The sequence below is a fragment of the Perna viridis genome, chromosome 8 (assembly GCF_037379345.1).
Source record: "Perna viridis isolate PV_CMFRI_1.1 ecotype Kerala chromosome 8, ASM3737934v1, whole genome shotgun sequence".
Classification (NCBI taxonomy): domain Eukaryota; kingdom Metazoa; phylum Mollusca; class Bivalvia; order Mytilida; family Mytilidae; genus Perna; species Perna viridis.
This window is the reverse complement of record NC_142452.1, coordinates 11,078,585-11,104,212: the sequence shown is the minus strand read 5'-3', so window position 1 is coordinate 11,104,212 and position 25,628 is coordinate 11,078,585. Positions and strand designations below refer to the sequence as shown.

Here is a 25,628-nt window from a genome sequence, read left to right as displayed (position 1 = left end):
TACATTTGTGTAACTTATAATCAGTTTCTTTATTTCTGTTTTAACAAGGCCCTCTTACCTTTTTGAACTGATTTTTGATGTGTTTGATGGTGTAATATTTTTTCCACAGTGACCAGATTTAAAAAGGGGGAATGTTAAGATCACGTGAAAATACTTGAACCACATTTTTTGTACCTGTCCCAAGTCGGGAATTTCTGGCCTGTCTTTTTTTGTTTTACGTTGCTGGAGTCTGTTCTTGTTATATCTTTCTGATGACATATAAATGTTCCAATGATGTTTAATCCATTCCACAATCAGCAGCATGCAACATCATGCATACAGTGTATTACATTTGAATATTAATTTCAATGACCTCTTGGAATGTTATGTCAGAATGTTTACTAGGGGGAAGCTTGTCTCATCAGCTTGTTTCCTATGTCTGTACATTCTATATTTAAATATTTTACTATTTATTTTATCTTATGTCTACTCTGGCAAAGTTAGAAGTTGGCCGGCAAAGTATTTTCTGAATCTCAAGTTTGTTTGTTTGTTTGTTTGTTGGGGTTTAACGTCCGAGCAGCAATATTTCAGCTATATTCAGACAATGAACATGACATGGATGATAAAATGAACATGAAATGAAAAAAAAAGGATGGGTCACAAGGATGATAGGGTCGACAAATTTTGATTGCCACTGGAAAAAGGGGGATGGGTAAGGTAGGGCAATTTAGCCTCCTGTGGCAGAGCGCAAAGATTCCTACTCCTATCGAATACCACAGCAGGGTTCTTTAACGTGCGAGGAACGTGGCATCTTTCCCAACACGGTGCACCACTATGGTTTGCGGTCAGGTTTTCCGTATTATAGCCTGACAACCCCAGCATGTAACACGCCAGGGGTACCCCATTCCACCACCTGGGGCACACATCCCAGTTGCTCTGTGGGCAGAGCACCTAGCCCCCAGCTAGGTTTCTAAGCACTATTTAGTTGCCTTATACGACAAGCTTAGCGCTGCTGCAGGCCTATTCTTTTAACACCCGGACCTGCACGGGGCCGGAATCTCAAGCAATATCAAGTCAAGATTTAGAGATTTTCCATAAAAATTGTATTCATGATAAGTGTTGTTCAAATTTTTTTTCAGTCAGACGAAGAATTTGAAGGACTAAGAACATTTACAGTGGAACATAGTCTAGATCAAGGTACAATTTCTCTTCTCTCTAAAAGTTGTAAGAGTTACATTCAGTTTAAAATAATTTTAATATATGTATTTAAAAAAAAACATAAACATAGAAATGGTATGCAAATATGTTATAGTATAAGGGCTAAATATATTCATTAAACACTATATATGTTAGTATGTTGTTATGATGAGAGAATACAATAGACTTATCATCACTCTCAAGCTCCCAGTGAAAGAGTCAGCTCTTAGCACAGCCATAGTTCAATTGCTGAAGTATATTCCAACCTTATTTTTTTTTATTGGCGTATAAGTCATTTATTTTTAGGTGCTAATTCAGTGTTTAGTAAGAGAGGAACTATTGCAGTGAGGTCAGTGAAGAGTAATCGTGCACATTTCTCCCAGAATGCTCCACTGTCAACAGAGGAGAGAAAAAAACTTCAGGTAAAACTAGAAATCTGTGTACAAAGATTGTCGGTAAAGCTTGTAGACAAGGTGTTGTTTAAATACATAAAGCATTCTAGCTGAATGTTACTTAGATTTGTGATTCTGTTTTATTTTATAATTTCTGCCTCTGAAACATTTGGAATTCTGTAGTGTTGTCACTTCGCACTGAAACATGAAAAAAAAGGATCCAGAGTGTCGCATAAAAACTGCATTAGATAGCAACATTCCGTATTGCTGATAATTTTCATGAGGTGCTAGTTTTTGTGTAGTTTAGTGGTCTGCCTAAAAGGGCCAAAATAAATTCTGCCAAACAATTGCTGTGGGCTTAAGTACTTAGTGTACCACTTTTCATCTGCCAAAATTAGAAACGACATATTAGCTTCAAAATCGCCAAATTTAGCACCTGCTGTACAGTATACACTTCAATGCTGTTCTAGATAAATATACTAAAATGCCAAACATACTCTCAGTGATATACTGCAGATTTTGAACAAAGTTTCAAAATAAACGAGGATAAGTGATAAACAATATTTATGACCCCAGTTTTGTTCTGAGTTATCTCTCTTGACATATGTATAACTAAGTGGTTAGTACATAATATTTATACCATTCAGGTTCTTGCTGATAACAATGATATTTACAAGTTAAGAGTGATGGTTAGAAACACAGGAAATCCAGATGAAGATTATATAATAACTTATACTCCAGCTGTAAGTACTTGCACACTTAACATCAAATAATCGAATTTTATAAATGGTGTAACAAACAGAAGTTGAGAGAGGCAATGAATGTACTATTTTTTAACACAATGGCATTTGATACACAAACAGGCTCACATTATGAAACTCTAATAATAGGGCAGGCATTAGCATTTTCTAACTAAATGGTAAACAAAATTTTACCCAAATTCAAAGATAAACAATTGTTAGCAACTGTAATATTTGGTAGCTATGGTAATTTTTGGGTTAATTCACCTATAACTGAAGATAACTTTGGTTTTCAAGAAAAGAACAAAAGATTTTACTATGTAATTTCTATGTTGCTGGATTATGATGTCAGTAATTAATATGGGAAAATTAATTTCATGAATTGGGAAACATAACTCAAATTACCTCTGACATTGAAACAGAAGAAGGAGGCAATAGAAATGCTTTATTCAGTGCGTGTGACATGGAATACAAGCAAACTGAGAAATTTTTTCATTTTTTATACCTTCCACATGAAGTGGCAAGATATTATGTGATACCCTCTGAAAAGTTGTGTGTCCATCCATCAATTGGTCTGTCCATATCTCTGTCGGTCTTCCAAAGTTTCCAGATGATAATTTGAGAGTGAATCAATGAATTTTTTAAAACCTTTGCACAGTTGTTAAGTACCATAAGATACCGGTTAACTTCAATTTTCAGCATTATCCAAATTGTAGTTTTTGCGTAAGGTGATTTTGAACATTTTGCCATTATCTTTTTTTTCACCATTATGTGGTTGGAAATCGCTTAATGTTCCATCAGTGCCCTATTTTTAATCTCTTACATTGTATATGCCTAGGAATTATGACTTTTTGGATTATAAATTAAATTACTGCTTTTTTGTATTAATTGTATAAAAAAGGCCATCATAAAAAAATCCTAGCTTCTCATTCAATATTTTTCAAAATAAGGGGTGGTATGGCAAATTTATTTTTTTATCAATTTTAGTAAAAAATACTGACAATTTGAAAGAAATTGATCTAAACTGGGAAAATTAAGGGGGAAAAAGTTGGGGGAGGGTAAAAAAATGTGTCGGGAAGGGATGAGAATCTAGTATATTTTTATTTTGGCTTAATGAATAAAAACATTAATTTCTTCAGTGTGGAGTTTATGAATCAGCATTAACAGACCATATATGGATGCATTTTGACCAGTCAGGGGAGCTTTTAGGTGTTTCCATGGTTACAGATCCAATAGACTGTAGAAATGTAATGGTAGATAGTTCTCATCTGATGAACTGGAACACCACTGTTGATATAACACAGACTACACAGGGGCCACAGTGAGTATCGTCATTTAGTATGTTACTTTGTTCTCTTTAGTAAGAAGAGTCTATAATACTGGGAATGGTCTATAATGCTGGGAACGGTCTATATATTGGGTACGGTCTATAATACTGGGAACGGTCTATAGCACTGGGAACGGTCTATAATGCTGGGAACGGTCTATAGCACTGGGAATGGTCTATAATGCTGGGAATGGTCTATAATACTGGGAACAGTCTATAATACTGGGAATGGTCTATAATGCTGAGGACGGTCTATAATGCTGGGAATGGTCTATAATACTGGGAATGGTCTATAATGCTGGCAACGGTCTATAATACTGGGAACGGTCTATAATGCTGAGGACGGTCTATAATACTGGGAACGGTCTACAATGCTGGCAATGGTCTACAGCACTGGGAACGGTCTATAATGCTGGGAACGGTCTATAGCACTGGGAACGGTCTATAATGCTGGGAACGGTCTATAATACTGGGAATGGTCTCTATTACTGGGAACGGTCTATAATACTGGGAACAGTCTATAGTACTGGGAATGGTCTATAATACTGGGAACGGTCTATAATGCTGGCAATGGTCTATAATACTGGGAACAGTCTATAATACTGGGAACGGTCAATAATGCTGGCAACAGTCTATAATGCTGGGAATGGTCTATGGTCTTTGTTCGCTATTATTTTTTAGGCCAAGTGCTCATTTGACTATGAAGTTTACTACTGATGTCCTAACTGATGAAAAATAATATGAAGTTAATAGAAAAAAAAATGAATATGGTGAAATGTAATAAATTCACCAGTATATAACCTAAATACTGAATAGTAAATACTATCAGAGGTCACCAAAAGGTCTTCAACACACCTTTAAGCTCCGACAGACTCCAGCAACAAAAGGAATAAAATTTATGGTAACAGAATGATGCAAATTTTTCACAATCAAATTCAAAAGTAATATACAGACACAAAAACACATTGATAACTAAAATCTCCTGTCTGGACAGACACATGAAAATTGTGGTGGGGTTAAACTAGTTTTATCAGTCCTTAACTGTTCCTCTTTAATGCAAGGTAAAAAATGTATAGAAACAACAAACGAACACAGCTTAAAATTCACTCAATAATTCTCTCCATGGAATACCTCAACATATAGACATTTAGATATCCACTTCAAGAATGCTCCCAGTTACTGGAAGCTAACTCAGAACATATTAAAGAATGACAATACAATCACAACTGCCAGCATTAGGAATATTAAGTCACTACTATTCCAGTGGACTCGATTTGGAGTAGTACTGAATAGGCAAGATTTGATGTAGTGCAATACTAGAAAATGACTTCGTCGCTATTAGAGTTTGAATATCTCTGTGAAATCAGGGTTGAAAGAATAGATAATAATTTGAAAATTGTATCCTTTACTAGTAAAACTATTAGGGAAAGTCAAAATAACATTGGATTTTGTTAGAAATAGTGTGCTTTATAGACTATATTTACATAAAAAACACTAGATTGTAGCAATACCATTTTTAATTCAGTATATTATATTTTATATCTAAGTTTTGTTATGGTAAAAAAAAAACTTAGTAAATTTTTTAGGAAGTTTGTGATATTGATACCCCTGCAGCAAAAGCTTTCCAGTGAAGAATTCATAAAAATCTAACTCTTTATTACAAATATGAGCAAAATGGATCAGTTGTGAAACGTAAATACACTCGGAGAGTGCTTGAACAGGAATATCACCATGTAGGAATAGGAAATTAACAATACTAAAATCAAAATTGTCTCTTTTGTCATAAAGTTTAGTTGAAAGATTTCCATTTTCTAGTGTAATAACTAAAACAAGAAAAAGTGTACAAGTATTTTTATTGTTTGACTTAGTCAACTTAAGTTCTTTTGAGAAGATATCTTGTACATAGTTTTTGAAGTATGGATTATTTAAGGCCAAAATATCATCGAGGTATCTAAGAGTATTATTTATTTCGTGCAACAGATTATGTTTTGAAGGATCTTTAAAGAGTTTTGCCATGAACTGCGATGCGTAGCAGTAGAGCAATAAATCTGCCATAAGAGAAATACAAAAAGTCCCCATTGGAATACCAACAACCTGTCTGCTTAGTGTATTACTTAATCGAATAAAAATATTGTCAATTAAATTTAAAGCATTGATCATATCTAAATATGTCCAATTAATGTATTTTATCCCATCTTCAATCACTGAAAAAAAAACATTACAGTCATTACAAGAAATGAACGGAGAACAAGATATATCAATGGACCATTTAATTTAATATGGCATTTTCTCTTGAATAAGTTTAAGTGGCAGCATTTTACATAGGGTTGAAATGTCATAAGTATCTACAGAACCATACAATTAAGCCAATCTAATACCTTAAATGAATTTTTAAAATACTCTGAAAATAGTTTTTACCATTATTTTCGTAACATTTATTGCAATAATTAATAACAAGGTTTTTAATACTGGTTAAAGTAGAGGTAAATGGTTTTGAAATATTATTAGTAGAACATTTGCTGGAAGTGGAAATAAAATTTGATTTGTATGGCTTTTTGTGTCCAGTATAAGATTGGAACAGTCAAGGGATTGGTTTTACAAAACAGTTGATTTATCATGTCTTTTTGTTATTTCACTCTCTTTAGAATTTATGAATTTGAAAATACTGGAGTTATTTCTGTTACTTCTGTCTGTATACTATCTATGTCATATAATGAAGAAATTATTTGAAGCTTTTAAGTCCATTTTTCCACTGACTTACAATTTTATTGAATGGGCCCAGAGCTTGACTCCTTAGGATATAATCTTTATGAAGGATGATTTTTTAACTGCAAATACTTGAATTAGTCTTATTAACAAGAAAAAACTCCAACTTTATGTAATTCTATGGATATGAGCTGATTGTTTAATTGTTTATTTTTATCTTTAGACCAGATACTCAAAATTATATAGAGAAACTAAAGAAAGAAGAGATGGAGAAAGCCAAAGTACAGCAATCTGATAATAGATCATTTTTTGCTAAATATGTAAGTACAAGTTTTGTTTTTATTGAAAGGGAGCCAATGTAGACATTGGTTGGCATATAATAAAAATTATAATGCACCAAATTAAGTAATTTTACAATTGTGTCACTTACTAAATAGTTGATAACAATGTGAGCACTTTCTCAAAATTCATACTGATTTAAATTCAAGTGCCATGGTAAAGACCAGGGAAATTGATATAGCTCAAACCAAAGTCGAGGGCCGATTCATTTCCACTGGTCCATACTTGACTCAACGTTTGTATTGATTGGTCAACATCATGAAAATCAAAATGCTTGTTTTTTTGTATAAATGCACCTTAATATAATAGTGAATATGTCAAAAGACAACAACCTCACTGGGATGAAAAATGCCAGCTCAACGCCACCCATGAGTCTTCAGTGAATGACAAGAAAACCCTCTTACCACAGGGCATGCTGCAGCTGGCTCTAAAACAACAGCAAAATACTTGCCCCCACATTTGCCAGCAGCAAAAAAGTAAATTGAAAGTGAAAATTAAACAATATATACAGAAGACAGAAATTCCTGACTTGGGACAGGCACAAAAAATACAGCAGGGTTAAAATACTTTGGCATGATCACAACCCTCCCCCTTTTTAAAATCTGGCCACTAAATGCCTACAGGGACAAAATAGTGCAGTTAACATTGACCCCAAAGAATGTGAAAACATAGTTTTCATTGAATAAAGTTAGAATTATAAGGATTTAAAGTTATTTTTACAGGGTTTATTGATGTGTAAACATGATAGAATTACTCACAACATTACATAAAATCTTTCCGACTTTATGTAGTTTGTGAGTGATTCAGTCATTTTTTAACAATACTCATGCAAAATAACTTTTATTACCATGATAGACCAACTAATTATTGTTAGTACACATTCCTTTATGGAACACTTCCATTGGTTATTTACAGTTCAAATTTGTGTATTGTTTTCTAATTAACATTCTGATTGTAAACATTTCATTAGACATCTCAGTTTTATCTGACAATATGGGTCAATGTGATTTTTAAAAGTGAAGTAATCTTGACTGTCAATACCATATATATTTGGAACAATTTATTTTTACACATTCATATGTAAATGACATGTGATTAAGGTTCAGTAATTTTGTCATAATGTTGGGGATAAACTTGTTTGACATTACAGGATGAAAAACTAGATACAGATATACTAGTAGACAAGATCTTATTCTTGGCCAGTTAATGTTAGAATGTATATTTATTATGCAATAGACATTTATGGTGATGACCCTTTGAGAGGAAATAGTATAAAATCATCATTACTTATAACCTATGTCTGTATAAAATTACACATTTGAAGTTTTCCTCAAATCACAATAGTATTTGATAGGAAAAAAATGAGGAAATTTTTGATAAAGGTCAAAGTCCTGATGATGGTAAATATGTGACTGAGAATCTGATTTAAGTCCGATTGGAAATGAAAAAAAATCCTGCACAAATATGGAAATGACTAGACTGGTCATATCTGAATTTGAAAAGCAGGAGACTGGACTGGTTACCTTGTACCATGAGATATCAGCTGCAGTAATAGAAAACAGTTACAGAAAACCTGGACACTATTTCATACATCCATCATTGATTTCAAGAGTAAAGTTTATAAGTATTCTGATTCAGACAACAAACAAAACAGTTCTGGATGTGGAAAGAACATATTTCAAAAGTCAAGTGTATTTGCTTTAAATTTAGCTTCTGAGGTATATGACTTACAGGTTACACCTGCTTCATGTTATATCTGTTTTGTAGTATTTATGTCTTGTTCTCTCTATCTTGGCATGGTCATTTTGTTAATGCAAGTTGAACACTTTTTCATTTAAATTGGTTTGGTCATTGTTTTTGCAATTCTTAATTAAACAAAGGCGCCAAATAGACATGGCAGGTTCTATGCTATATTTGAATCTAGTTTTTATTAGGTCTATATTAGATATGGGTTTTATCTTTCTAGAGACATCTAAAAAATTGACAGTAATTAAACATAAATATTGTTATCAGCACATGTTTTAGATATGGATCCTGGCATACATATTACATTTGATTTGACTTGGCATTTTACATTGTAATAAGATATATTGTGAAGTGATTGTGAGGTTTTTATTGTCATAAATTTTGTGCTTAATTGAACATTTGAATGATATTAACTCCCTTTGTGAAGTTTGTTAATACAACCTGTATTTCAAACTGCAATATCTTTAATTAATATCACATTGATGAAGACATTTATCATTAATTTTAAGGTCATGCTAAAATTAAAATAAACTTTCATCTCCCTTCACATGTCAGACTGATATCGATATACAATCACACAGTCTAACAGGTAGATCCAACATGCCAGAAATAAATGCATATTTATACTCTTAAGTTCAAAGTTCGAAGTATTTTACTAGTATAAGGTGTACCCTTGTTTTTGTGATTTCATTATTTTTAAAATTCTTTGGAAAACAAAAGTTTGGGTCATACATTAATCTATTTGGTTTCATACATTAATCTATTTGGTTTCATACATTAATCTATTTGGCTTCATACATTACATCTTACATCAAAGAAGAAACAGTTGAATTTCAATCTTTTTAGAATTAATTAATAATGATAAACATTTTATTGAATAAGGAAGTGAAGTTGTCATTAATGGTTGCAGAATACAGTAATTAATTAAAACTGTCATGTGACATTTGTCAATATGTAACCAAAAATAAGGTGATCAAAGAAATAAGTTGGTAGATTTTTTAATTGAAGACATTTCTAAGGTAGGGTCAGTGTGGTGTCATCTAATTTTGATTGTTTGTTGTGATGGCAGGGGTACCATCACTTGTTCATGTTAGTCTGAATAGACCATGCAATGTAAATGTGCCTAGGAGTGGACTATTGTGGTCTTTCTTCTCGATAATTTGGCCAAGCCAACATGGAAAGAAAAGATACACTGTAGAATAGTAATCAAGGGAACCAAGGTTATAGCGGTAATCAAAAGAATGTAATCCAGGGACAAAGACCCGTCATGGAAAACAGACATACACAACAAAGAACATACAGTAACTAAAATCATACATACAAAGTAACAAAAGCAAATGAGCAACTCTGACTCCACTAAAAACTGGGAGCATGGACCAGGTGCACCTCTGCTTTTCTAGAAACACCCGCCAAGTTGCTCAAAAAAAGTCAAGTCTGGGGTAGACAAATGAGGAAAGGAAAATTATGACCCGTTGAATAAATCAGTTTTCATGGTGCAGATGGATACACCATAACGATCCACGAGTTCATGATGACAACCATAGAACTTTTGTAGTGACGACTTCAATCTTGTAGCAACATAACCCTGTTCCAGAAACATATTTGTTAGAGTTCTAGTGCGATACAAAAAGTCAAATAGCAAATAATATCTAATTTCTGAATAAAGTTTCTATTAATCAATAAAGTCATATACAAAATATTAATTGTCAAATAGTGACTGGTGTTCTGTAACATACAAATATTATTTTGATTTAGAAAGTCCTTCTAAATTTTTATTTCATAAATAAATTTTAATTACAAGAGTCATTGTATATTCATTAGTTTTTTGGTTATTTTCATTTAATTTATTTTTCCTCAGTCTTCAGTTGGTCAAAATTACAAGTCTAGTTGTCCATATATTGAGAGTCTGTTGCATATACAGCAGAGAGAAAATAAAGCAGTCATTGTATACATTACCAATGAATTATTGCCAGAAGTCCATCAATTAAAATGGCTTTTTATCCATTCTCTCATATGTGTGGTTAAGCCGGAGCAAAAGGTCATTGTTTTTAGAAGTTCATCATACCCTTTATCTCTTACAAATATTTGATTAATGGACAAAGTATGCCTTTGCCTTTTACATTTCATTTTTAATTAAAGGCCTAATATCTTAAAATCTTGCTTTTTGACAATCAGATGGAATTTTGTATATAAATCTTATAGTTTGAAGCAGCGTATACACAGTAAAACAATTTCTTCATTATTAGTGGAGTTATATCTTTCCTAACAAATATGCTTCTAGAACAGAGTTATGTTGCTACAAGATTGAAGTCATCACTACAGAAGTTCTATGGTCGTCATCATGAACTCGTGGATCGTTATGGTGTATCCATCTGCACTATGAAAACTGATTTATTCAACGGGTCATAGTTTTCCTTTCCTCGTTTGTCTACCCCGGACTTGACTTTTTTATGAGCAACTCGGCGGGTGTTTCTAGAAGAGCAGAGGATGCTTACCCTACCGGTGCACCCGGTCCATGCTCCCAGTTTTTAGTGGAGTCCGAGTTTCTCATTTGCTTTTGTTACTTTGTATGTATGATTTTAGTTACTGTATGTTCTTTGTTGTGTATGTCTGTTTTCCATGACGGGTCTTTGTCCCTGGATTACATTCTTTTGATTACCGCTATAACCTTGGTTCCCTTGATTACTCTTTCCTATAGGAGAACTTAAGCTGTCTTGTACTCATTTTATGTTCTTTGCTTTTATAACAGTTTGTGAAGTTAGCAGTTTAATATACAGGAGTATAAGGTTATTTCTAATGCTGTACAACAATATGGTCATGAACTGGGAATTGTTTGTTAATTGTTCAGACAATGGTGAATATTATTCCATATAGAACATTTATTGTAAACTCATACTCCATGATATTCCTAAAGACATAAAAACTCCTCATTATAATACTATTAAAAATGTATTTTAGTGTTGATATGTCAGCAGGTTAGGTAATTCATTGTTTAAGACAGTGATCTGGTAGGATAATTAAGGAAGTGTTTGCATGACATCAGACTATTTCCATTCTAATCCATCCTATGATGGGTCTTGTTATCTGATAATAAAATCACCAATGAATTTGTATGTGTAACTAATGACTTGATATTATATGTGGATTTCCCAGATGTTGGTTGATCCTACTGAAGTCTGTCCATGATCTGAACCATACATAAATTCCTGGGTAATCAAAATTTTAACTTGTCTGTACTGAAATGTTCAGTAGTTGATTCCTAACTTGCATTAATAATGCCATACAACTATCAGCTTATTCTTCCTAGCTCATTTAAATTTCTCAATTTTTTGCCTGTTATTTTTTTTAAAGTTACGATGTACCATAAAATAGTACATTTATTATACCCCCTATATATAGAAGTGTGTAGATTTCACCCCGTCTGTCTGCACCATTTTCTTAGCAGCTTGCAGTATTGTTATGAAACTTTGTGGGATGTAATTTAATCATATGGAGATGTGCATAAAGTCAGGAATTTATGTTTGGACAAAAATTGTAGAAATGACGGCTGTTGAACCTAGGCATTTTTTCAGCAAAACTTGGTCTGATGTGTTGTTTTCAACTCCTCCTTAACATCTTGCAGGATTATAATATATCTGAATGGAAAGTTTAATTACAATATTGGGATGTGCATTTAGTCAGGAATTTATGTTTGGGAAAAATTATAGAAATGATGGCTGTTCGAACTAGGCATTTTTCAGCAAAACTGGGTCTGATGCGTTGTCTAACTCCTCCTTTATGACTTTCAGGATTGTAATGAAACTCAATGGAGTGTATGATTGCCATATTGGGATGTGGATATTATTGTCAAGAATTGATATTTGAACAAATTTGTTGAAATGACGGCTGTTGGATTCGGTGTTTTTCAAAAATCTTGGTCTCGTGTGTTGTTTGCAACTCCGCAACAACTTGCAGGATTAGTATGAAACTAAATGGGGTGATAAATCATCATATTGGAATGTGCATTTTGATTGACTGGTGTTTTCATCCAACTCAGTGTAGCATAGATATATGTAGTATAGTATAATGATTAGAAAGGGATCATCAATGATAGATACAATGTTTTTTAATCAAACTTTTGTTTTCTCAGGTATCCTTTTTTGGTCTTGGGAGAGTAGTTGTAATCGGTTTATGAGAAAGTAGATTGATTAAATCTTTCTACGCAGTCAATATCCCGATTGTATATAATTTTTTTACCATTTCTCTACTTAAGTGCAAGGACATAAATTGCAGCAGAAGATCCAACCCATATCATTCCTTCGTTATCAATATCTAAACTTAATGGTGAAATTACTCCTTGGTCTCTTAAAACGCAGCATTCGATCAGCTGTCCTTTGTAATTTAAAACGTGTATAGCATCATTGTATACGTCAGTTACTAGAATTTTTCTATTCTCTGTGATTACTGCATCCATTGGATAGAAACTTAGCTCATCGCTAACCCCACTATAATTCCACTGTACTTGTTTATCATAGTTTATAACGACAATCCTCCCACTCAACGAATCATTAATTGAGTCAACAACTAGAATTTTGTGGTCATAGGTCTCCAAGTTCCCTGGCCATGTGAACAGCCTTTCGTTTGTTCGATCAAGTTCATACTCATATTTGATATTTCCAGACGTGTCCAACACAACTATTTTTCTAACACTATCGTCTTTTAAAGCAATTGATGTGCCAGGTTCTGCAAGTCCTACGAGGATTTCTTCCCGTTTATTTACATGAACCGCTATTGTGTGTAGAGGAGAAAACGACTTCATTAGTCGTAAAGGCCCATCATTGTTGTAATAGTTTAACCCACATTCTCCTGTCGAGACTATCACATTGTTATTAGCAAGAATTGCCATTCCATATATATCAGTGTCGATCTCTTTCAAAACAGAAAATGTTTTTTCTTTGAATTCCACAGTCTGAATTTTATTACTTGCTCCACTGGCAATTAGCATGATTTTGTCGTTGATTTGTAAAATTCTCTGAACGTTTTCGAGGGCTGTTTGATAAGTATTTTTCAACTCAATGTTAGGACATATAATTAGGTGCCCAAAGGACTCACTCATTGGTAATTTCAATGTTTTCCCAGGTACAAATTTCATTGTTCGTGGAGTGTGTATGTTCAACTGTTTTAACGATAGTAGAGATTCTTTAGTTTTAATAAGAATATCAGCGGCTGAATGTGTCATTAGTAGATTGTTTATGTCATTCTGCTTCGATATAAGTTCAGTTATTGAGTTTTGTAAGGCTGTGGTTTGTTCCATAATTTCTTCTCTTGTCTTGTTGAATGCATCACCCAAGTGCTTTATTAAGTCGTTGGTGTATCGCTTAATTGCATTCTTAATTTCCCTGTGAGTTTTCAAAATTGTAGCTTTTATTTCGTCATAGTTTTTCGTCTGAAAATCTAAAAGAGTCTGTAGTCTTTTCTTTTCGACTTCGTAGAATGAGAAACTTTCTACGATGTGTCTCTTGAAATTCTCGATTTTTATCATTTTCGTTTTATAATTCGTCATCAGATTTTCTTTTGAATGAGTTTTATGCGCATCTTCGAAGCATTAAACACATATGATACGATCACAATCACAGCAATAGGATACACATCGTTGTCCTTGATGACATTCGCATTTCATATTGTCAAGATCAACTTTACGATGAGATTCTTCTGCATCTAGTGTAAAACTATTTTGAAAGTTAATTATTTCATGGTCCAGAGAAGATTTACTTTTCGAATGAATCCGATATGAACATAGTTGACAAAGAAATAAGTCACAGTTTATACATTTCCATCGAATATTAGATTCGTCACAAAACTGGCATTTGGCTGGACTTTGTGCCTTGTCTGTATTACCAGGCAAAGCCATAACAAAACTGGGACGACTTCTCGACCTTTCTCTGTTAAACCAAGTCCCGTTCACAAAGTCAGTCTATGAAATTTTCACTTCCTGTTTGGCTCATAATATCTAACTGTCAAGGACATTTTTGTGATTGTCCCCTTCTAATGACTCACTTATCTATTGTAATCTACTAATAGTTAGACAAATGTTTGCTGTATAACAATGTTGCATAAATAAAAAAGTGTACTGAAAATAATAATAAGTTTAAAGTCTTTCAAATGTTCGTAAATACTCGATTTTTCCTACTTTGCATAAAATTATTTAAAGAACAACAGAAACACTCAGTAGATACGATTGATTTTTAAATGTAAAAAAAGTTTTTCATCGTATATAGTGCATTGTTCTGTAGTGATCCATATAATGACTTAAGCTACAGTATACGGGTTACATGTATGTAAGCCTTTTTGGCCCGAAGAGTCATTAAATGACTTGTAATTTCATGCAAGCAGTGGGACATAAAATTGTTTTGATTTTAAAGAACTGTCAAATCTAATAAAACATCTTTTAGCAGTATTAAAAAAACCACTGTATGTAAGACTCTTTAAACAAGTTTTATTTCAAGTTTGTGACCAGAGACTTGCGAGTAAAGGTTTATTGAATTATGTCTTCAATTTGTATACCCCCGCTCCGAAAGAGACGGGTGTACTGTTTTACCCTTGTCCGTGTTCTGTTTTTCTGTGTGTCCGTGTTTCCGTGTATCCGTGTTTCCTTAAACCTTTCTTTTGTTTCGTCACATTTTTCTTGTTAAAAAAATTAACACATTCTTCCTGTAGGTTTGCCTAGGTTAGGGTAATGGTTGGATTCATTTTCGGAAAAATTCGACAACTTCTTTTTAACCGAGGACTTAGTTCCATATATCATGTTTGAAAGCGGGGCTATTACCAGTGAGTCATCGCTCACAGATTTCTTGCTTTTTCTTTCCACAATTATTGATATTGTATCTTATATTATTATTTGACATTTGACAATTGTAATTTTGTATGGCAGTAAGGATACTGCACTTGGTATCGAATTATGATCGTTACATACACTAGGTATAACGTTTTTCCTGTGCTCTGGAACAGAAAAAAACATGTATAGAGGTAAACGTTCTCTCAATGATTAAATTCAGGAAGAACGGCGTTAAAATGTTATGTATTGCTACATTTTTATCAGTTTTGATTGCTTAAAATAAAACTACAGGGAAATTGATAAAGACTTTTATTGATCTAAAAGGTGAATTATAAACAACTCAATAAAGCGTTTCTTTTATCAAATTGTACCAAGTTGACAGCAGAATCAATCTGTAAGTGGACCTTTTAAAAGCTCGTGGTCATAAAGAAAAGGAAGATAAATGTTTTGTTTCTGTTATGATTGTTAACTTGATCGGTTGTGGCGATTTGACCTTTTTTATATTTTGTTATTTGCACAGGTTGAACATGTAACGTTTCTCATATCGTTAAATTAATTTAGGTTCCTAGAAATAATTCACCACTATACTTAAATTGTCTGACGCGAGTGCTTTTATCTATGTTATATATTTCAGAATTACTTACCCTGAATTATTTCAGTGATCAATTTCTTCATGGTAGGTCCAAATCTCTCTGCAGATAAGAATTAATCATAGTAAATAAAATTTCGCGTAATTTGGGGTGGAATTTGAATATACAACCGTGATATATACTCATATTGAAAATGCAGAATTTAATTGATGAACAAAAACGTTTTACGTTGGTGACATATGTATTTCAATACCTATTAAAAGGTTTCACAATTCGGGGGAAATGTCATATTCTAATATTTTAGATTACCCCTATTAATAAAAGCCAACTAATTATATAATAATTATGATAATCAATTTTTGATAAAAACAAGACCTATTTCTGAATTAAAACTATTACACAGTTCCCAATGGAACACACACAATTGTCTCATATTGACATGAAGTATGTATATGGCACCAAAACAAAAAGACGTTAAACAACATTAAATGTAATGTATGGTATAAATTTTATATTAAGCATGAACAAACTATCTGTATACCATAGATCGTGACTTGACAACAAGGCGCGTGTTTATTATCAAGGGAAATCAAGGAAACCAGGTGCTTTTTTAACGATGTCCTAAGATATTTCATAAGACGTGTTAAAAGAATAGGCCTGCAGCAGCGCTAAGCTTGTCGTATAAGGCGACTAAATAGTGCTCAGAACCCTAGCCGGGGGCTAGGCGCTCTGCCCACAGAGCAACTGGGATGTGTGCCCCAGGTGGTGGAATGGGGTACCCCTGGTGTGTTACATGCTGAGGTTGTCAGGCTATAATACGGAAAACCTGACCACAAACCATAGTGGTGCACCGTGTTGGGAAAGATGCCACGTTCCTCGCACGTTAAAGAACCCTGCTGTGGTATTCGATAGGAGTAGGAACCTTTGCGCTCCGCCACAGGAGGCTAAATTGCCCGACCTTACCAATCCCCCCTATTTCCAGTGGCAGTCAAAATTTGTCGACCCTATTATCCTTGTGACCCATCCTTTTTTTTTTCATTTCATGTTCATTTTATCATCCATTTCTTGTTCATTGTCTGAATATAGCTGAAATATTGCTGCTCGGACGTTAAACCCCAACAAACAAACAAACAAAATCCACCACCTGGGGCACACATCCCAGTTGCCCTGTGGGCAGAGCGCCCTAGCCCCCGGCTAGGGTTCTGAGCACTATTTAGTCGCCTTTTACGACAAGCTTAGCGCTGCTGCAGGCCTATTATTTTAACACCCGGACCTGCACGGGGCTGAAGTACAGCAGAGGTATTTTTAGACCATCGTTATAAAGATAGTCTTATAATGGTCGTAACGTGTTAAATTGTGTCATTAAATTTTATTTTTTTTAAATAAAAACATGGATGAATTATGCATGCAGTGTAAAAGAGATAAAATCTATCCATGTTTATTTTTTTACATTAACGTAACTAGAAAGTGGATGTCTAACTGTAAAATGTTATTATAAGCCACTTCACAACATATTTTATTTTTATCTGAAGATAATCATAAGACTACAAAAATATGTCTTAACGTTAGGACCAAAATAAACAGATATCTGATTTCACAACCTCTTCGATAACCATACTTATCACTCATATTTATCCTAAGACCATCCAAAGACATGTCTATATCATAAAACACCTTTGTTTAAAAGATCCCAGGATTCGACCAATAATAAAAAAGGAAAAATATACAATGTAGGGATAACGACCAGACCAACATAATAGACAAACACCAAAAAAAAAAAAAAAAAAAAAAAAAAAATAACATACAATTACAAATATATAACGCAGATAGAAGCAACCCGAACTCATCTAAAAGTGGGATCATTGACTAGACGCGCCGGTAATACTGTTACAATAACGATAGAAAGCGAATGGTACAGTCTGTTATTGTACCTAGTACCTAAATATCGATATCTGTATAAAGCTAATGATACTCCGTCTATCGATGTACCTATATAGCTAGATTCTATTGAAAAACAATATTGACATAAGGTAAAGTATATCCTGGCTGTCCGTAGACCTAGTCCCTAACTGTGGAGAGGCACTATCGATATAAATTAAAGAATACTTTTTTTTCTAAAGGTGTACCTAAAACCTATCTATCGAGAGATTATATCAGTATAAAATAAATAAAGTAAAGGATACTCCCGATTTCTTTGGACCTAGTCTTTAAATATCGAGAGGCAATATTGATTTCCGATACTCTGTCTATCGGTGGATCTAATACCGGACTAGCTAGAGACAGTATCAATATAATCAATCAAAGGATACTGCGTCTTTCGGTGGACCGAACATCTAAATAATGGGAGACAAATTGATACTAATCAATGGATACTCTATGTATCGGTGTACCTAGTACCGAACGTTCTAGACACAGTATCAATATAAGCACAGGTTACTCCGTCTAACGATAGACATAATTTATAACTATTGCGATACAATAGCTAAGGGTACCCCCGTTATTGGTGGACCAAATATTTATCTATAGAGAGATAGTATCACGCTTTTCTTTGAATGCAGACCAGATTCAGCTCTCAGCAAGTATTTTGTTCAGTTCTATTTAATTTCAAAACCACAATAAAAGTTACTTAGAGTGAAGACCTCATACCATCAGTTGTTACCTATAGAAATAACCCTGCCAACAGTTTAAAGTGTAATCTTGCAGTTACACATTTTTTACATAATTTTATAGATTTATTTAGGATATAAGAAGTGCTTTGTTATGTTTGTAAGACAATGGTTACCAATGATATGCCATTTGGAGTGGAAAATTGTAGTTTCACACTGGTAGTACTATATTCCAAATGTATCTCAACGAGAAAACACTTATCTGATTTCTACTTCGTATCTGGCTGTAAATTTATATTCAATTACATCTGCTGTAAACTTGATTATTTCTATGTTTAAAAGTGCCATTGATTTAACGTCAGTACTTATAGAAGCAGCTGAATAAAAGATATCGTAATTGTCTTCGTTTTATCCCAATTTAATAGGCAGCGAAGGTTTACGTTGATCTCCTATCGATTCGTTTGTTTGTTTGTTTGTTTGTTTTTTTATAAATATCTATTTCATATACACACATAGATATTGTAGCAATCATACCTGATACTGTATTTGTCTTTTGCCTAAAATGTTTCGTAAGTAGAATCATTGTTATTTCATGACTATTATATTGCATTGATAAATTATATTGTTTCCTCACAATTGCTGGTAATGATGTTTTCATTGATAATATGACCTTCAGCTTTTGTTTCTCTTAAAAGCCGGTATGCCCATGAACTGTATATTTATATCACAATGAAATAGGTTCATGTTCTGTTCGATAAAATAACGGAAAGCAAAGCTTCATAATACCTGTACAGTGACAGTCAATTATACAGGACTGTTACTGCTACTCCCTCTCCCATCCAACATTGAAACCATCACCAGACATTTTGGTTGCAGTTACTATTACTGCTACTCCCGCTCCCATTCAACATCCAAACCAACCATCACAAGACATTTCGGTTGCAGTTACTATTACTGTTCCATTTGCTTCAATGAAACATCCAAACCATTACAAAACATTTCGGTTGCGGTTTCTATCACTGTTACTTTTGTTTCCATCCAACATCCAAACCCTCCAAAGACATTTCGGTTGTAGTAACTATTACAGTTACACCTGCTTACATTCTACATTCAAACCCTCCAAAGACATTTCGGTTGTAGTAACTATTACAGTTACACCTGCTTACATTCTACATTCAAACCCTCCAAAGACATTTCGGTTGTAGTAACTATTACAGTTACACCTGCTTACATTCTACATTCAAACCATTTCAAGACATTTCGGTTGTAGTAACTATTACAGTTACACCTGCTTACATTCTACATTCAAACCCTCCAAAGACATTTCGGTTGTAGTAACTATTACAGTTACACCTGCTTACATTCTACATTCAAACCCTCCAAAGACATTTCGGTTGCAGTTATTACTATTAATGTTCCACATACTTCATCCAACAACCAAACCATCACCAGACATTTCGGTTGCAGTTACACTCCTTGAAACGATCTCCTTTCCCATTTTAGCGTCCATGCATTGTTTAACGTGCGTTCACACATCGTTTTACGTTCGTTTAAACGCAGAATAGAAGCATTCCTGTAAACACACGCTAGGAGCGTTCGTTTAACGCACGATGCAATCATTCGTTTAAACGCACACTGGTAGCGTTCAATCAAACGCACGATAGAAGCGTTCGTTTAAACGCAGGATTCGAGCGTTCGTTTAAATGCACGACAGAGGCGTTTTTCGTTTTTCCAAGTGTCATTTTTATATTTTTTGCTATTATTATTTTTTGTATTTTCATAGGTTCTTTTTCATGTTTTTTTACTCATTTTTGTTAATATTATTATTTTTAGTCATTCGTCTATCTTGCGTGCAAGAAACCTAAACGTTTCAAGGAGTGTACTGTTATTGCTTCACCTGATTCCATCCAACATCGAAACCGTCACAAAACATTTTGGTTGCAAATACTATTACTGTTACTCCCGCTTCCATCTAACATTCATACTAGCACTAGACTTTTCGGTTGTGGTTACTTTTACTGCTACTTCCGCTTCCAAACATTGCGGTTGCAGGTATTATTACTGATACACCCGCTTCCATCCAACATCCAAACCACCACCAGACATTTCGCGGTTGCAGTAGTCCTTGTTTTTTAGTAACCTGTTACACATTGCTGCTTCAAACGTTTTTGAAGAGCCATAAATAATTAAGTGCTAACTTAATTGCTGTTGCACTTGTTTGTTTGTTAATAGTTTATATTTTTTTTATATGAAGTTACCCCTTTTGGTCTGGCTGTTTGATGCAATGTTCTTTTATTATTTAATATTACTTTTAATCTTCTAATATAAAGTACTCATTTATAGTATTAAGACGGGATAAATCATAAGCAAATGGACTGGTGTTTCCAGGCCAAGCTTATTTTTATGAACATTTAGTGAAACGTCTTGTACATAGTTTTTTTTTCATTTCTGTCTGTATTTCCTTTGCTCGTCCTTTTAAAATCTTACAATATTAATATGGTTTCAGCTTATCATTATACTCGGCGTCACATAAATAACATACTGTTAAAATTTGAATAAAAATATTTTCTACGACTTTATTGACACCTACCGTCGTTTAAATTGTCTTAAATGACTTGCTCATTCGTTTAGCCAAACGGCTTCTCCCTAAACAAGTCGCTTATTAGCTTAAATCATGCGTAACAAATCCTTACGGGAAAATCCCATACTAATATCCGCCATGTTGGTTTCTACGGGACGATTTGTTTACAAACGAAGTTCGTAAGTTCCCGTCGAACTCCGGTGACAATCGTCTGCTTGATCAACTTCTCGGTATTGTACGTTGTTCGCGTAAAATAAATCCGAGATATCCGAAATAACGCCGAAATGCATTCTGGGTTCTTCGGTTTATGGACAAACCATTTAAACGTAAACAACATCTCCTAGCAACCCGATCACTGTAAACATGGCCGACTTTTTACAATGTAAATATTGGCACCGAGAATTAAAATCTGACCGGAATTTAACGATTCAATGTTTAGGGAGAAGCCGTTTGGCTAAACGAATGAGCAAGTCATTTAAGACAATTTAAACGACGGTAGGTGTCAATAAAGTCGTAGAAAATATTTTTATTCAAATTTTAACAGTATGTTATTTATGTGACGCCGAGTATAGTACATAAGTACCATAAAGCACTATAATTCATTTTTTATATGTTGAACTAGAGAAGAAATTGCACTCATGTCTTACTCAGTGAATGTTTCGAAGAATGGAGAATAGGAAACATTATGCAGTAAATTCATAATTTTGGCCGCAACTCGGTCGACATCAAAATCAGATTATTCTAATATACGGAACCCCTGCAACCCCTCTCCAAATGTAAGTACTGAGTCCATGGCTTTATCTGCTGTGATGTCCAACCATTTGCACTTTAAACGAAGCTGCTTATACAAACAGTTGCGTAGACGTTACGTAACTCTCCCTTTAGGATAATATTTTACTAACCTAATGTAATTTGCCACTTACGCTAAAAGCTTGCCACTATCAAATTTGTGCTAATTTTGATTATCTTTTATTTATGAAGAAATGAAAGATTCGATAATTTTTTTGATTTATATCACATTTAATCACAGTTTTTGGCTCTGAGTTGATATTCGATAAACTTACTAGTTTTATGTTAATTTTGTTTGCTTTAGGATGTTTATAGCTAACAAGTTTCTAGATAAGATATTTACCTGTGTGGAAAGGTTTCATAACTTAAACAGATGGAATTTCGATTAAGAATTTATTCTATAAATTGTAATTTCAATAAATGGAAAGATAGCACTACTTTAAGGAACATAAATCTTTAATAAATACTATGCTTACCAAATACCTCACTGTATTTCTACAAGAACGAAAATTACAAAGAAAAAAAGAAAAATCAAGTTTCTTGGATCTTTTAGCGATTCGTTTGTGTCTTGCCATGTTGTATGAATGCTGTCTTAAATAATCTTTAATGTGTTCCTGAATTACTACAACTGTCCTGCAAGTGTTCCAGAATCACCAAGACTTGTATCCAGTGTATCCTGTTTTATTAGGACTGATTTATTGCAAACTGGAATGGTTTGACTTGGACCTTTCTTTAAACACACTAATTTTAAGCATTCTTTCTTGTCAAAAAGGTCACTGTCTATAAATTGCTTGTTTCCAGCGTTGTAAATATCTTTGGAATGTTCATTTTTTTGTACATTGTGTATCCTGTCATTCTGGTAGTTAGTATCACCTATTAAATTTGCCAATTTTTCAGGATCATCTTGGCTACTATAAGAAAAACTTGATTTCCGTGACATTGAAAAACCTTCCTGTATCGTACTGACGACCAATTCATCTTTCCGAAAACAAATTCGATAAAAACACTTTTTAATAGGATCAAACATTTTTTTGAAGATAATATAAAATCTTGAACTTAGTGCCATGTAGATAATAAAATTGACTGAAGAGTTCAAAACTTCTAGGAAGAATGTAACGTAGGAAAAACATTGCTGTAAATTTTTAGATCGACCAAATCGAGAATACTCTTTCCAAATTGTTTGTAGTAAACTATTTATTGCACCAGGTAGTATGCAAATTAAGAATGTTAGAGAGACTACTAGTAACATGATTGTAACTTTACGCTGTTCGGCGTCATGTACATGTGACTTACGTTGGGATCTTAAAGACCGACGCTTCTTTGACGTAGTTTTTATTGCACACATAATTGAAATATTTAGTATAACTACCAAGGAAACTGGAAGGAATCTAAATAAAGCATTTAACGCTATCCCATAACATTTACAGAATCTCTCGCTTAGGTTTTCACTCCTTGCAACAATAGCGTACGATATGTTGTTTTTGACTGTATGAACCACCTGATATTTGAAAGGATATGGTAAAAATAGAATTATTGTTACTATATATATAACAATAATTGCAATCAAAGTTGTCTTCTTGCTGCAGATTGTTTTTGCTTTCATTGGAAAATGCACTGCTACAAACCTTTCCATACTAATGAGCATCGTAAGCATTGACGTAATTCGACCGGAAACTATACTGGTGTACATTCCAAAGTATGGAAATAGTATGCTTCTAAAGTTATTTCCTTCAATCGGATTTGTGTTGACGTAGATTACAATAATAGAAAACAGGAAACCATTAAACAATAACATTAGGTCGGATATTGCCAGTCCGATGAGACAGTATATAGTTGCTGTTTTGCTGCTTTGATGACATAAAACAACTAAGCACAGAGCATTCCCAACAATTCCAAGAATACATACAGGAAGAAGTAAAACCACTCCAAAAACTGTCTTCATTGTATCCAAATTATCGTCCGTTATAATGTCGTCGTATCTCGTAATTATGGCCGAACTTATGTTTGTTGGACTGACCTTACATGTTTCAAATCTATTTATTTCTAGTGGTTGTAACATGTATAATCTGGAGATATTTCGAGCTACAGCTAACAGAGTTAAAGTGTACAAACTTGTCCAGTTTTCCATTTGAATATATTCTTCGTACGACATCCTGCATGTATAGGCTATTCTTCCTTCAAGTTTAGTCTTGTTTAGCAGCTCTCGCACTCAAATATTCTTTACACTTATATCCAGATAGTAATTTCCATTGTTACATTGGCAATAATTGCTATATATAAACGAATTTAGCAGTCTACATCCCTTTTATACAGACGTTTTTGATAGATATTGAAACCTGCAGACATCCCTTTTTCGTCCTATTTGTTAATATTACACGGATGATTACCTTTGGCTATTGCACAATTCATTGATCTTTTTTGCAGTTCATATCTTCGATCTTTCTTTCTAATTTAGCATTCCACTTGATCACAAATCTATAGCACAAGTCTGTAGAAGATATATATCCTGGCTAATTATTCATTCATGTACAAAAGTGATTAATTGTACACGCACACTGTGTAGAATCGTGGCAAGGTTGAGTATTGAGCTAATTGTATTGGCTAAGTAAGTATACTGACAAGACAATTACATCTGTACAGATATCTGTATTATTAGAGATTAGAATGAATCTTCATTTCCATCTTTTTTTTATCCAAACAATCATAATAATTGACCAGTATTGTGCTTATGCATCAGATCTAAATAGAACTATACAATGCTATATAGAACCATTGGTTCTGATTTAATGATAGGTGTCGTGGTCTGAATGAAGATATCGCGTTTTCTTAAAATAACTGTAATGAATTAAATTAGAAAAGTGATTGTTAGCATGAACATGGGAATTTCCATGACGCAATCCGTCCATGTTACTGAGCGAGACTTATTGAATGTTAATGGCATCTGCAGATTGGATTTGACCGGTTGTGTCTGTATTTTTCCTGGTCTGAAGCAAATTCATGATTTCTTAGCCTTAGATGTGAACTGAAATTTAATTTGATAATCCCAAATAGTTTAAAGGCTCAAAAGCTTTCCTACGACGTTTATAAATGGCATTTTCTAATAAGTGGATTCAAGGTTAATCCCGATTGATAGGGAAACTCAAAAAGCAAAACAGAAGGAGAGAAAGAAAGAAACCTTCGGTTAATAAAAGCTATATAAAGTAATATATAACCTTGTTAGTCGAGTGGTATAGGGCGTTAACTTAATGCAGGCGATGTTGTCATAATGTAAGGGCCCCCCTGTGGATCGCTATCCTTGTCGTGGTAGGGGGGCTTGCGTGCCTCAGTGATCCTAAGAGCTATGCCAGCTGGAGTTTTTTCTCCTGGTAGGGTTACCCATGCTGGAAAGGTCAAAGGTTAGAGGCCAGACTAAAGCGATCCGAACATCGACCGTGGGCCCGGTGTTTAAAATAAAAAGTGGGTTCACCTACTTGTTTGCCGTGAGTTGCAACCCGTGAGTTATTGATGGGCGAGGAGGTCCTAGTGGATGAAGGTCGTATCTAGACTCCAATCGTGACGTAACCCCCGTGTCATCGATGGCTGGATGATCGAGGATACGGCTGTATATGCCACTCGGCTCTTAGGTCATCTAAACGGGAGATCGGATGGACCCGGTTCGATCAATCGGCTGGTCACGCCATGCCCTTCATTTGTCCACCTGCTTTACTGATGGCATTTTGTTAAATCCAATGTTTCAAATATTTTCAAAAGCTTACAAATGGCAAATGAAGAAGGCGGTGGCTCATGGGTCAATCGAGTAGTACGCTGTCTATGCGCCATTGA

The 25,628-nt window shown here is 34.0% G+C and overlaps 2 protein-coding genes and 1 pseudogene across 3 annotated transcripts in view; 1 reads left to right on the top strand and 2 right to left on the bottom strand.

Annotated features, from left to right (window-relative positions):
- Window positions 1–25,628, top strand: part of LOC148609307 (ER membrane protein complex subunit 10-like) — a 75,337-nt gene that overhangs the window by 3,775 nt on the left and 45,934 nt on the right. For both annotated transcript variants that reach the window (XM_088541726.1, XM_088541725.1), the window contains exons 2-6: window positions 1,119–1,176; window positions 1,483–1,598; window positions 2,216–2,311; window positions 3,448–3,629; window positions 6,565–6,661. In XM_088541726.1, coding sequence (XP_088397852.1) covers window positions 1,119–1,176; window positions 1,483–1,598; window positions 2,216–2,311; window positions 3,448–3,629; window positions 6,565–6,661 — 549 coding nt within the window. The remainder of the gene's footprint in view (window positions 1–1,118; window positions 1,177–1,482; window positions 1,599–2,215; window positions 2,312–3,447; window positions 3,630–6,564; window positions 6,662–25,628) is intronic.
- LOC148609310 (uncharacterized) lies at window positions 12,474–14,476 on the bottom strand (annotated as a pseudogene).
- LOC148609309 (neuromedin-U receptor 2-like) lies at window positions 22,244–24,561 on the bottom strand. Its single transcript, XM_088541722.1, has one exon. The coding sequence runs from the start codon at window positions 23,956–23,958 to the stop codon at window positions 22,429–22,431; it is 1,530 nt and encodes a 509-aa protein (XP_088397848.1). The 5' UTR covers window positions 23,959–24,561; the 3' UTR covers window positions 22,244–22,428.